At 52.2% G+C, this 13,040-nt stretch overlaps 1 protein-coding gene across 2 annotated transcripts in view; it reads left to right on the top strand.

Annotated features, from left to right (window-relative positions):
* The window catches only part of PRKCB (protein kinase C beta), a 105,083-nt gene that overhangs the window by 54,096 nt on the left and 37,947 nt on the right, over positions 1–13,040 (top strand). For both annotated transcript variants that reach the window (XM_080619253.1, XM_080619252.1), the window contains exons 6-8: positions 10,014–10,170; positions 10,555–10,689; positions 12,186–12,282. In XM_080619253.1, coding sequence (XP_080475379.1) covers positions 10,014–10,170; positions 10,555–10,689; positions 12,186–12,282 — 389 coding nt within the window. The remainder of the gene's footprint in view (positions 1–10,013; positions 10,171–10,554; positions 10,690–12,185; positions 12,283–13,040) is intronic.

Raw genomic sequence — 13,040 nt, 5'->3', positions numbered from 1 at the left:
TGGCAGAAAGTTCCTGTTTGGCTGTGCCACCGGAAAAAGCACGTGATTTGTATTGTGCTGTCCTTGTGGTGGTGAACAGCCCTTCCCTGCTGTTTTTCCTATGCCTTTAACAGTGCCTGGGCCCATACAGATCTTAGTTGGCATCTCAGTGGTAGGAGATGGGGCTGGTGGAGGCAGTCAGGCAGTGCTGTGCTCTGCTCTGTCCCAGGGACCCAACAGCCACCCGTGGCGAGCCCCTTGTCCCTCATTCCAGTTTCCTCTGTCCTAGAACTCCTCCATTCTCAGTTTGTGGCAGAAAACAGGATTATCCCATCTCTAAAGGCTTTGAGTTCCTAGGGGATGCTGCTTCCTCCACAACCTGCAAGCACATCGTGAAACATAAACTGTGCTCTTGTAAAGCCTCTTGTTCCCTGCATGGAGGGATCAGACTGGAGATGTCACTCCCTGTCAGGTGCTGGTGTCTTGGGTGCTGGCAGGGGTAGGAGGCAGGCAGAGCTCTCTGTGAGCACTGCAGGCAGCTTGCACAGAGCTGGGTAACCAGGCAGCTCCGGAGGTCCAGTTGGTTTCTGCAGGGTTCCCAAGCTGTTCACAGGATGAGTTCAAACCACAGGGTGTGAAACGCCACCTTCCTGCCCACGCTGCAAGCAGGGTCTCAGGGGGTGCCAGGCTGATGATGCTGATAACGAGGACCGGATCCTCCAGCATCGCACCAGTCTGGTTCCCGCATCCCGCAGGACAGCTGGGCTGGCAGCAGGAGATGCTGCGACATCCACAGGGTTTGCTTCAGTGGGAGGGGGTCAGCTCTGGGATGTCCCACTGAGCTCAGCACCTCTCTGATGGGTGCCAGGGGAGTGTGAGGCTGTGGGGCTGAGCTGCTGCTCTGGGATGCTCCTTGCTGGGAGGGCAGGCTCAGCAGAGCTGAATGAAGACAGCTACAACCTGCGTGATCACAGCCAGGGGCTCCAGCCTCCCAAACCAGCCCTTCCTGCCCCTTCTCTACTCTGATGAGGGGCGATCTGAGCCAGTCCTCAGGGTGCTGGGTGACTTGTTACAAGGGCCTGTAGGGACAGGCCAAGGGGAATGGCTTTAACCTGCCAGAGGGGAGACTGAGATGAGCTCTTAGGCAGAAGCTCTTCCCTGTGAGGGTGCTGAGGCGCTGGCACAGGGTGCCCAGAGAAGCTGTGGCTGCCCCATCCCTGGCAGTGTTCAAGGCCAGGTTGGACACAGGGGCTTGGAGCAAGCTGCTCCAGTGGAAGGTGTCCCTGCCCGTGGCAGAGGTTGGAGCTGGATGAGCTTTAAGGTCACTTCCTGCCCAGGCCATCGTATGATTCTGCAGATCCAGGAGTGCAGAGAAGAGCCAGGATCTTCTCTGGCCTAATGAACCATCGGAAATGTTTTCAAGAAAAACACCAAGTTGCTGAAAATATTCATGAATAAAAGTGTGACATTAACACATTAAAAATGTGTTAATTTGGGGGTTTGATTTGTCCCTAAAGGAGAACTTCAGTGAACCACACAGAGCTTCCTTTCACAGAACCCTGCTTCCCAGGCACCTTCCCTCCGGGGGATGAGGCGGGACTGGTACCCAGCCTCCCATCGCTCCTGCTGGCACCAGAGCCGTGTTCCCATAGCTCCAAAGGGAAGGCAGAAACTCCCCCGGCCCCTTTCTGTGCAGCTGGATTTTCCTTTCCTTCAGCTGGCTTTGAAAGGCTGTTTTATTTCTGGCCCTTTATGGAGGTGTTGGTGATAACATGTCATCTGTTGGCTCTTCCAGAAGGCAGGAAGCGCACTGTGCTCCCCAGCTTTGCCGCAGAGCTGATGGAGGAGTGGGAGCGCTTGGAGGAGGAGGATGGAGCGCACTGGTGCAGCCTGTCCATCCCTCCTGCCCTCCAGGCTGGTGAGGGGCTCAGGATTCCCGCTCCATAACTTGGAAGGAGACGGAAAAGTCTGCTCAGACCAGAGCAAACGTGGGCACCCAGCCCATAGGAGCCGTGTGATGTGGGGACACAGGCTGGGCACTGCTGTTTGTGCTGCCAGGGAGGGACACGGACATGAAACTTAATGATGGACCTTGTCCCGTGTGTGGATGGGGTTTCTTGGCCTGGGAGCTGGTCTAAGAGGTGAACGAGCTGCTGTTCCCATGGTCAGTCCCAGTATTTGTCAGCATGTTCCAACACTCTGTGTGCTCTCCCTGCTCCAGGCCTGTCCCTGCGTGGGCATGGAGCAGACAGAGCCTCAGCCAAGCATGGGCAGGGTTGCCCATACTGGCAGGCAGAGCTTGGTCACACTGGACCGCTGGGATCCCTGTTTCCCTATGTACATCTCTGCTGGTGTAAGCAGGAGGTGCAGGATGCTGCAGTGGGCTGAAGCTGTTGGGCTCGGTGTCCAAGGGACCGTCTGCGGTGCCCTGGGGCCCAGTTAAAACACAGGGCAGGATCTTCTCTCTGTCCCACCAGGATGGAGACCCTTGCCCAGAACTTCGGTGAGCTGACCCATGGCAAAGAGCATCACATCTCTTGTGGTGTCAAACAAAAAAGGTCCCTGTTGCTGGCCCTTGAAGCGAGCAGTGTTCCGCTGGGCAGGGAGAGATGCCTGCAGGCGGCAGCACAGGCACAGCCAAAGCTTTTCGTTTCTCATATTATCACTGACTTGAGGAATCTGTCAGGAATTTGCCGTGTGCCTTTTGGCAGCGTGGTTTTCTATTTAAAACCTGCTCTTTCTGAAGCAAACCTTTTCCTCACGATGCGAAACACAGCTTTTTGCTTAAACAAAGTGCATTGTTTGACTTGGAATGACCTATTTGGTGAGCTAGCGGCCTGAAAAGCTGCATCTACTTGCATGCCCCTCTCTGAAGATGACCATGGCTGGTGCTTCTCCCCCCTGATCTATGTGATCTGAGACCTCCTCTATGTGATGGCAGCAGGTAGGAGACGCTGTGGGTTCAGTGTGGTGAACACTCCCCATCTTCAGCTCACAAATGAAGCTCAGGAAAGAAGGAGACATGTTTAAACCTAACACAGACTCAGAACATCATTGCCACTGCTGAGGGGTGCGGGTTTGACCCCAAACCTGCGATCGTGTAGGGATGGAGAAGCGGGTGTTGTGCAGGGATGGAGCAGCCCCAGGTCAGCTGTAGGCTGTGCCAGGGCTGTGCTCATGCTCTGCTTGTGCACAGCTCTTGGCACAGCACGGGCCTGCCTACGGCACGGTCTGCCAGATACTGGGATTGTGAAATCATAACAATAACATGCGAAGGATCCAAATGTCAATGTTTTTAACCCATTCTTGGTTCTGAAGAGCCAGGATGAATCTCAGAGCTGGAGGGAGGCAGGCTGGCGAGGGCATCCATATGGGTCCTTGGGGGGTCAGTGATGCTGCGGGCAGAGGCAGGGGTTGAAATTCAGTAGCCAAACCCCCAGATCTCCCAAAATCTACAACATGTGCACAGGACAGCCCAGGCCTTGGCTAATAAGAGGGCAAATAAATGGCACCTTCCTGCGGCTTGGTGCTGTTGGCTCAGTGCTGGGGACAGGGCTCACAGCTCCACCAGGCAAAGGTGGTTTCCAAAATGCAGGGGGTTTCTAAGGGCTTGTTAATAAGGGGACAAACCAGTCTGCATCTCATCCAGGAGCACTTGGATACGTGCTTTTGGCAAGCACTTCTGAAGCATGGACACGAGCTTCGTGGGGACTGTGTGATCAGCATCCTGCGCGTGAGCGAGGTCCTGAGATGGAGCTGGCTTTGGCTCAGAGCCTGATGAGCCAAGATCATAGAACAGAATCCCAGGTTGAAGGGACCTCAAGGATCAGCTGGTCCAACCATGTGTTTGGATGTCCGGCATTTCTGTGTGCTCAGGCTGGCTGGTGTTAAAAGTGCTTATATCAGTGCTGAACAGACCAGACCCAGGGAATCAGTGCAGGAGGCTGGAAAACCTCGAGTAGCTGGCTAGAGATGGCTGATTGTATTGGCAGCTCTGCTTGCAAGTGTGTTGGTTTAAATCAGGATACAGCATCCCTGCAATTGGTGCTGTGAAGAATTGGGTCTCATGTGTGTCCTCGAGGCAAGCAGCCTGAGCTGCCGTGGGTCAGGGAGAAGCCTGTTCAGCTCTTTGGCTTCTTTACATTAACACCACAGCATTCATAACATGATATTTGGAGCCTCTTCCACTTGTGCCAAGGTGGATGCAAGTTGTGTGGTGTTTGGGAGGCTGCCGGAGCCTCTGGAGCCAGTGGTGGCAGCCTGGGCATGGGGATGGCTCTGTTGCTTCTCCTTGAGCAGCAAAATGAGATCTCTGCTTCTCTCACCCACCATGTAAACCATGGCAAACTCTTCCTCGTGGCTTTGTCATACCAAGGAGGTAGCGTGGGCTGGTTATTTAGCTTGAATCATAGAATCACTGAATCCCAGGCTGGTTTGTGTTGGAAGGGACCTTAAAGCTCATCCAGCTCCACCCCCTGCCACAGGCAGGGACACCTTCCACTAGAGCAGCTTGCTCCAAGCCCCTGTGTCCAACCTGGCCTTGAACACTGCCAGGGATGGGGCAGCCACAGCTTCTCACAACTCGAGCCTCCCAGTTGAGCTGCTTGACAAAACAGAAGTCATCTTTTGGGCCTGGTAAACATGATTTAGGTACCTAGCAGTGCTTCGAGATGACTCAAACCGCCAAAGCAAGTTAATTCCCTTTGGATGCTGCTTAACGATGCTGTCCTCTGTCGCTGTGTCAGTGTGTTCATCACTCGTCTCAGGGAAGAGGTGACTTACAGGGACTAAAGGCAGAAAAAACATGACAGGTTTATGCTGCACATTCAGGGGTACATATGGGAGATGGAGGCTGTTCAGCATCTCCAGGTGACTTTGGGCCGTGTCCATGTGAGAGCGCAGTGTATCCTGTCCTTGTGCAAGGGCTGCTGGAGCGCGGGAGGACCGCTGCGTTCCTTTCTCCCTCTTGGGAGCCTGGGGTGTCTCCTGTGAAGCCAAGACCCCATTTGGAGCTGTGGAATGAGGCTCCATCTCAGGGTTACAGCAAAGGCTGCCGGGACCGGAGCATTGCTATTTACCAAGCTGATGAAGTACAACATTGACCAAAACTGAAACCAATTACTCTGTGATTAGATAAACGAGCTGGAAGTGTGTTAATTAATAATCACCAGCCCAGGAAGACACAGCCATAATGAGTCCTGAGCCTTTTCTATTGCAGAAGCATGTGCAAATAGATGCTCCTGCAGAACATTAATTCAGTGTTTCAACACATGAGGGTGTTAATCCCAGCGCCGGGTGCTCACTGGAATGTGGCTGCTCCCGGCTGGAGCTGGTGTGTGCTGCTGGAGGGAGGAAGATGAGAGCCACAGGACAGCCCAAGAGAAACCCTCTCCAAATCCTGTCCAGGAGGTGTTAAAGGGGGTGCCACAGGCATGGCACAGCACTTCACTGGCTGAGGCTGTGGTGAGGTGGTCGGGCAGGGATGGGGTGTTGAGCTCTGACCTCTCCTTGCAGTGAGCAGGGCTTTCAGAAGGGTATTGTCCTTGGTGGGCAGTGGGAAGCAGAGCTCTCTGCCCTCACTGTGTGGTGGTGGCCTTGCTTACTCAGAGATGAAGGTGAAGGATTTGGCAGCCGGTTTAAGCTGTCTTTGAGAGCGGGGTGGGAGTGGGTTTTGTTGTAGGCTTTCTTTTTTGAACATAAAAGTGAACCCCCATATGGCGCTGCATATTTAGCAAAGAACTTTCTGGTCTTTATTTATCCAGCATACTCATCTTGCCTTCCCATGGGAGCCTGGGTACCTATGGCATTTGGCAGCCCCGGTGCTGCCTGTCCCGCTTCTCCAGGGTGCAGCTCCTGCTGGGGCTGGAGGAAGGGCCTCATCCTGCTCTCACAGGCACTGTGAGCTCCTGCCCATGGCCAGAAGAAGCTGCTGGAAAGGGCTGTGTTCCTTCCTGCTTTGGGCATTTGTTACAGTGCTATTTCTCCCCACGTTTTCCATTGGAGATGTGGGTGTCTGAAACCAGTGTCTCTTCCCAAGCCTGTTCCTGCAGTTACGGCTGGCTGAGTAATTAAAAGATGTTGTCTAAATAATTTGTTTGGAAGCTATTGCACATATTGGACAGGAATTATTCAGACATCACTCAACCAGCTCTACCTGCCCTGGCCCTACAAGGTGGAGCTGGTGCCATCTCCTTCCCTGGCAATGGATTGATGTCCCCAACCCCCTGCTGCACTCCCTGGGTAAGGGAGAGGCTCTTCCCCACAGAACACCCCTGAGCATCCCTGCTGGTGTGCAGAGGATGTGCCAGCGTGGCCCCAACCCCAAATCCCCCCTGGATCCAGGGAAGTCCAAGCCTTTTCAATGCCTCCTCCTGACTGCAACCCGAGCAGCTTCTCCTCAGCTTGGTACCCAAAGTGATTTAAGACCAGCTGCTCTAAATGGGATTGTAATATTCTTACTCATCACTATTAATAATGATGTTACTACTTCTTAATGATGCACAAAACTGTCAGAATGTGACTGATATAAAAGTAATTTCCATCAGATTTAACTGTCATAGAAATGCTGGGAGTGGTTGGAGAGGAGCGTGTTCCTCCCGCGGCAAGGTATTACTGCTGTACCTCTGGGGGCTTTTATTTCTCTTTCACTTAATTGTTGATTTCTGCTTGAAAAGCCAGGAAGTTACTTAAGGTCAGGCAGAAGCGTTTGGGGTTTTTTAAATGAATAGATAAAATTATTCCCATTAATGAAATTCTTGGGCCTGCATGCTGAGATAATAACAGAGGTAATCAAATCTCATGCTTCAGGGCATAAACTGATTAACTGTGAGGGTCAGGAATTACTTTTTCTGTTCCTTAAAGAAGCAAACAATGGCCTGATAGATGTTGAAGCCTTATTCATTTGTCTCTGGAGGACGTTACACTGGTGAAACATGCAGCACTGATTCAGTGTGAGATGATTTTGCATCCTCTCTCTGTGAGGGGACATGGTCTTGTTTGATTCCCATGGGCAAGTGGCTTCTGAGAATCATAGAACAGAATCATTGAATAGTTTGGGTTGGAAAAGACCTTCAAAGCTCTTCTTATCCAACCGCCTGCAACGAGCAAGGACATCTTCAATGACATCAGTTTTGCTTGGTTGAATGATCCTACATGGTGGCAGGGGGCTGTACACATTTGGTGTGGAGATGGGATATTCCCCCAGTGCTCCAACATCTCCCTGTGCTGCAGATGGTCAGGGTCATTGAAAATAGGTTTTTGCAATCGTTTTAAAGCCAGGAAGGTTATAAAAGGAGTCAGGCAGAGCCTCGGCAGGACTTACCGTGGGGCTTTTCACTAATACACTTCTGTGTTTTATCATTCAAAAGCATGGTTATAAAGATTGCCTTTTTCTCTATCAAAAAGGCTCAGATAAAAGCTTATAACAATGATGAGAAAATATGTATTCTTCTCCTCTGTGATAAGGGGTGAGGGAAGGGAAGGCATTTCGGCTCTATCAGTGCAGAGCCTCGGCAGGGCCCTTGGAAATTAAACCCATGACTTGGAGATCTCCCCCAGCAGATTGGAAGCCTGTCTGCTCATGTGGTACAAAGCTTGGAGCAGAAGGTTTTGACTGAGAGTCCACAATGGGCCGCAGAGTAACTGCTGTGCATCCTCTGAAGTGCAGATGGGGATTGATGTCTAGGGAAGGCTCATTAAATGGCACATGCAAATGATTGTTGAGATGTTATAGAACTGAAGCCTCACTGTGTGTCACAGGGAATGGTTACAGACAGAGGAAGGTGTAACTGTTGGGCTGCATGCAGCATGTGGGGCTGTGCAGGTTAATACATGGATGAGGTTGGTGCAGAGCAGGTAACACACATCAGGGGCAGTTGCTTCACCAGCCCTGGTGCTGCTGTGGGTTTCTACCCATGGAGGGATGGGTGGCCCAGGGCAAAGCTGGCCCAAACTCGGAGAGCAGCCTGTGCAATACACAACATATTGGTAATAACCAATTGGTCTGAAAGCCACTCATGTGGCTGGTGGTTTATTGTCCTCCAGAGGCAGGCTGACAATGCTGGGCTGGTTCAGCCTAGAGAAGAGAAGGCTCCTTAAGGGGGGACCTTAGAGCAGCTCCAGTGCCTAAAGGGGCTACGGGAAACCTGGAGAGGGGCTTTGGACAAGGGCCTGCAGGGACAGGCCAAGGGGAATGGCTTTAACCTGCCAGAGGGGAGACTGAGATGAGCTCTTAGGCAGAAGCTCTTCCCTGTGAGGGTGCTGAGGTGCTGGCACAGTTCATCCCTGCTGGGAAGATGAGCTGGCTGCTGCCTAAACACCTTGCACGAGGAGACTGCCTCGGGGACCAGAGCCTCCCCACGTGTCCTCTGCTTCTCACACTTGAGCACAGAAAGCTGTCTGTAATTGCTGATGCTGCATCTGCATCCCTGACCCCATGGACCACTGGTGAGCCTCCACCTCCCAGCAGAGACCCAACCTGCCCCAGGGACCATGGATCCGCAGTGAGGTTGCTGTACATCACTGCTCTGGGGCTGTCAGGGATTAAGTCATTCCTTCCCCTTCTGCCGGAGGGGCAGGAGGTGGCTCTGGCTCTTCAGACCTGTCTGGGGAATATCCAGTGCTGTGGAATCGATAGGGCTGCCAGGCACCTGCAATTGGGCAGCAGGCAATTCCCAGCAGGCTCCCCTCTCTGTGCCTCACGAGCTGCTGTCAAGGGTGTTCCGTTTGATAAATGAGCTGGTTTATAAATGCAAACTGGAGCTTTGGCTACGAGTTTTCTTCCACAGAGCCGGAAATTGGGCGATGCTTCAGGAGGACAGCAGCAGGTTGCAGATTTCGGAGCATTCATTTGCTTTTCAAACCTATCTGGCTCCCAGCCTTGCCTTGGGAACGCCTCACTGGTGATTTGGGAACAGAGCAATTGTGTTTGCTCTTGCTGACTCTCTGAAAGGATCTTCTAACATCCTGCAGCACTGCACACGCAGCTGGATTAGGGGGTGAAGCTGTGTCCCCAGTGAACCTCGCAGCAGAGCTGGGTGATCCAGTGGGAGTTCGGGCAGTGCCACATTCCCTGTTCCCGGCACAACCCATGTGCCTGATCCGGAGGTGTGCACTGGCCTGGGGTGCTGATGCTGTGCCAAGGAGGAGCTGGGGGCTCTGTAACCGCAGGGCTCGGCAGGAGCAGTGCTGCCTGCACAGATCCGGGGGGATTTGGGATGGAAAGCCTGGGAAAGGCACCACAGGAGTGGTGAGTCCCGGCTGCAGTGCAGGGGAGGGAGTTCCTGCTCTGGGTGTCCAATGAGCAGCTTTTCCCCATTTACTGCCCTGCTCCATCATGTCCCATTGGACTTTCCATCTCTGGTGTCTTTATTGGGCTTGGAGGGAAGATAAGACCCTTCTCCCAGGAGACACTGACTTAATCTGGGGAGAGATGCTTGTGTCAGCCTGATTGTATTCAGGTTGTCAAAGCTGCAACCCAATTGCAAGCAGTTGAGGTTGCCCACAGGTTTGCTCTCCCCTCTTCTGCTCCTGCTCCCTTGGACATCCCCTTGGGACAATGGCATCTGAGCCCAAGGGGATCCAGAGGGAGAGCTCTGTGCTCAGCCACTGGCCTGATGCATCCTGGTGCCAGCTTCACCCTGTTCTGTTCCTATTTCCACTCTCCATGGAAAGTGCCATCCCGATGCTCCCACCTTTCCCAAAAGGATGCAAATCAGTGTAATTCCGCTTACCAAGGTGCAAGAGTGGCTTTAAACTGTTTAAACCTGAGAGCAAACAACAAATCACCCCATCAGAAAGGGAAAATGATCCCTTTAGTTGCTCCTTCAGCCCTCCCTCATCCATTGGAGCTGTGCTTGCCTTGCATTGATAACTGCACGTCATTCCCCATGGAATGGCTGGGACTGCACGTACTCAGTTTTGGTTCTGGTTTTAATCACTATTTTCACACTTGCTCTTGGCGCACAGGGAAGTTGTCAATTGTTGGGTATTTTTGTACTTTGGGTACTGAATTTAACCCTTTCTCTCTTCCCCAGTAAGAGATGCTAAAAACCTAGTTCCTATGGACCCTAATGGCTTGTCAGATCCCTACGTGAAGCTTAAACTAATCCCTGACCCCAAGAATGAAAGCAAACAGAAGACCAAAACTATCAAGTGCTCCCTGAATCCTGAGTGGAACGAGACATTTAAATTGTGAGTAGAAGAAAAACTTTTAAACTTTCCAACTCATTCTTCTCACCCCTAGGAACTGATGGGATTGGGTTTGCACTGATTTAATTATTCAGAGGCATTAAGCCGATTCAGTGAGAAATAATTCCTTTTGGTCCTGTAAGTGGGACTCAGAAACACGCAAACCTCTGCCCTGACCCCTGATCAAAGCTGAGTGTTTGAGGGCAGGAACTCTGCGTCCTCGCTTTGAAATGGATGTGGTTGGGAAATTAAATATTAGAGCATTGAACAGTCATTGAGGACCATCCTTTCCATTTGCGTCCATGTTCTTATGGAGCGTGGAGGGGCAGGGTGGTGTAGCGATGGCTTCTGGAATTAAACCAGCCCTTTCTCTTTGCTCTCTTCCAGCCAACTGAAAGAGGCGGACAAAGACAGGCGGTTGTCTGTGGAGATTTGGGACTGGGATCTGACCAGCAGGAATGATTTCATGGGCTCCTTGTCCTTTGGGATTTCTGAGCTGCAGAAGTCGGGAGTCGATGGATGGTAAGAGTGGCGATTGCATTAAAAGTACAGTGAGCAAAAAGCAGCTCTGATGGGTTTTGTACATGATGGAAGATGTGGCAGCCCTTTGTCCTTTACCAGCTTCCTTCAGTTGAAGGACCAGCGGTCCTTGTGGCTCCCATGGAGGGTGCTGCTCCAACAGGATATGGGTGTCCTGTGGGTGCCTGAGTGTCCCTGCATGAGCTGGCTTTGTGTCACCTCCTGTGTCCTTCTGCCCCTCACAGCATTGCTGGAGGTGGGGTTTTCCCTCCCACGGGCAGGAACAACCATGGGTGGCTCTGCCTGGTGTCCCTGCAGGCTCTCACTTCCCTTGGCATTTGCCAAGCCAGCATTTTCCAGCATTTTCTGGTTGAATTCCTTGGTGTCTGAACTGAGCAGGAGAGCCCGGCTGTGAGCTGGTGAATGGAACACGCTGTGACTGTGATGTGTGGCAGGGACAGCCCTTCCATAGCACTCTGACTAGCAGAACCCGTGCTGAGGGGCACTGTTCACCAGGAGGAGGAATGCTCCCATGTGTAATTACCCTTGTTCCCATACAGAGGGTGAGCGCTGTGGGTCTGTGGCACCGCGCTGAATGGGTCTCTTCATTTCCATTTTATCTCCCCCAGCAGGACACATGCTGCTTATTTCCTTGGGTTTTTTCCCCAGCCACTGATGCCTGAGAGCTCTGTTCCCTTTCCGTGTCAAGTGTAATAATTGGAAATAGATATTATGTCTTCTGGAAAGCAAAACCTGCGCTGTTCATTTGCATTCCACCAGTTGAGCAAAGACCCCTGATTCTCTCTTGTCTTTTCCACCATGGAAGGAGTATGTGTCTCATTTAAAGCAGGGAATGGAGAGGAGGAGGAATAGTGGCGGGGCTGGACACCCGCGTAGCACGGGGTCCTCCCTGGATCCTGCTGCCTCCATGGTGTTCCCAGGGAGCCCTGGCCCATCATAGGGCTGCAGCAGGGTCTGGCTCTGATATCGTGTGGCTCAGTCTGGGAGCCTCCGTTGCCACAGACCAGACCCTGATGGAGATGTGGCTTCTCTGGAAAACAGGAGAAAACTGTCACTCCCCCCCAGATTCCCAGTCTCCCGTAGGGATGCGTGTGTCGGCTGGAGTCAGTGCACTGCCACAGCCTGGTTGTTTTCCCAGCCTTTGAAAACCCCTGTAAGTGGAGATCTAAGTCACAGCATTTGGCTGGAGTGCGCTCTGGAAGGAGCTCTGATGTACGTTTCATACCTAAACAACTGCAGTTAATGGGGAAAGCAAGCTTAAAGGAAGAGCCTGCCCCTCTGTTATCCCCTTTGTCCCTTCAGTGCAGTCTCTGGGTAACACCCGGCTGACTCCCAGGTTCAGGATGGAGGCAGGCTTTGCCCTGGGCTGTGTGAGACACCTCAGATCTGAGCAACGCTTCCATGATCTCTGATAGCTGCTGCTTAACCTTTCCCCCTGCCTCCCATCCTGACCTCGACGTCTCCCTGTGTCCCTCCAGGTTTAAGCTGCTGAGCCAGGAGGAGGGCGAGTATTTCAACGTCCCGGTGCCTCCTGAGGGCGAAGAAGGAAACGAGGAGCTGAGGCAGAAGTTTGAGGTGAATTGATTTCTCCTGTGTATCTGGGGGTTTTCTGTGCTGCCTCCTGCCATGCCCTTAGCAAGGGACTTTCCCTGCCGCCTCAGGAAGGAGCAGTCACTTCTGGTGGGTGAGGAGATGAGAGAGATGCAAACGATGCTTTAGCATTTACGTCAGGTTGAAAATACAATAGATTATTGCGGAGCGCAGTTCTGTGTAATGCCTTGTGCTCTGCTAAGGGTGTGCTGGGTCCCCTGCCTCTGCTACCTGTGAGCAGGAAGGAGCCTGACACCATTTCAAGATCATTTTTCCTCGCAGCACAGCAAACACTCCCCTTTCATGTGCATTCTTTCGATGTCTTTCTGTTAGGGCCGTGCAATTCACCATTTGTGGTGGCCAAAAGAAGTACAGCTCAAGCAGGTTGCCCATTATCGTCAGTTAACATGTTTCCAACACTTAATTCCAATTGAAGAGGGATGAGGATAGTGGATGGCCCAGAATGACCTGATGTAGCCGCGCTCCTGATGCCAGCATGTGGTACAGCAGTTGTACCCTCTGAGGTGCCATATAACAGGATTTGTTCATCTGTTTTTAATGTCATGCTGCTGATTATGAATTAATATCATCAACTGAGATGAATTAAGATATTAATAGAATTGGATTTGGATCTGATCTCGGGAAGGAAACGTCTCTGAGCCTTTACACACCATGGCAGCCCCTGTGCCCGGCCGGGTGCCCTAGGACCAGGATGGGTTTTGAGGAGGGCAATGGCTGGGTGA

The sequence above is a fragment of the Psittacula echo genome (genome assembly GCF_963264785.1).
Source record: "Psittacula echo genome assembly, chromosome: 5".
Classification (NCBI taxonomy): Eukaryota; Metazoa; Chordata; class Aves; order Psittaciformes; family Psittacidae; genus Psittacula; species Psittacula echo.
The sequence above is the reverse complement of the archived record's forward strand: the minus strand, read 5'-3'. Positions and strand labels throughout refer to the sequence as shown.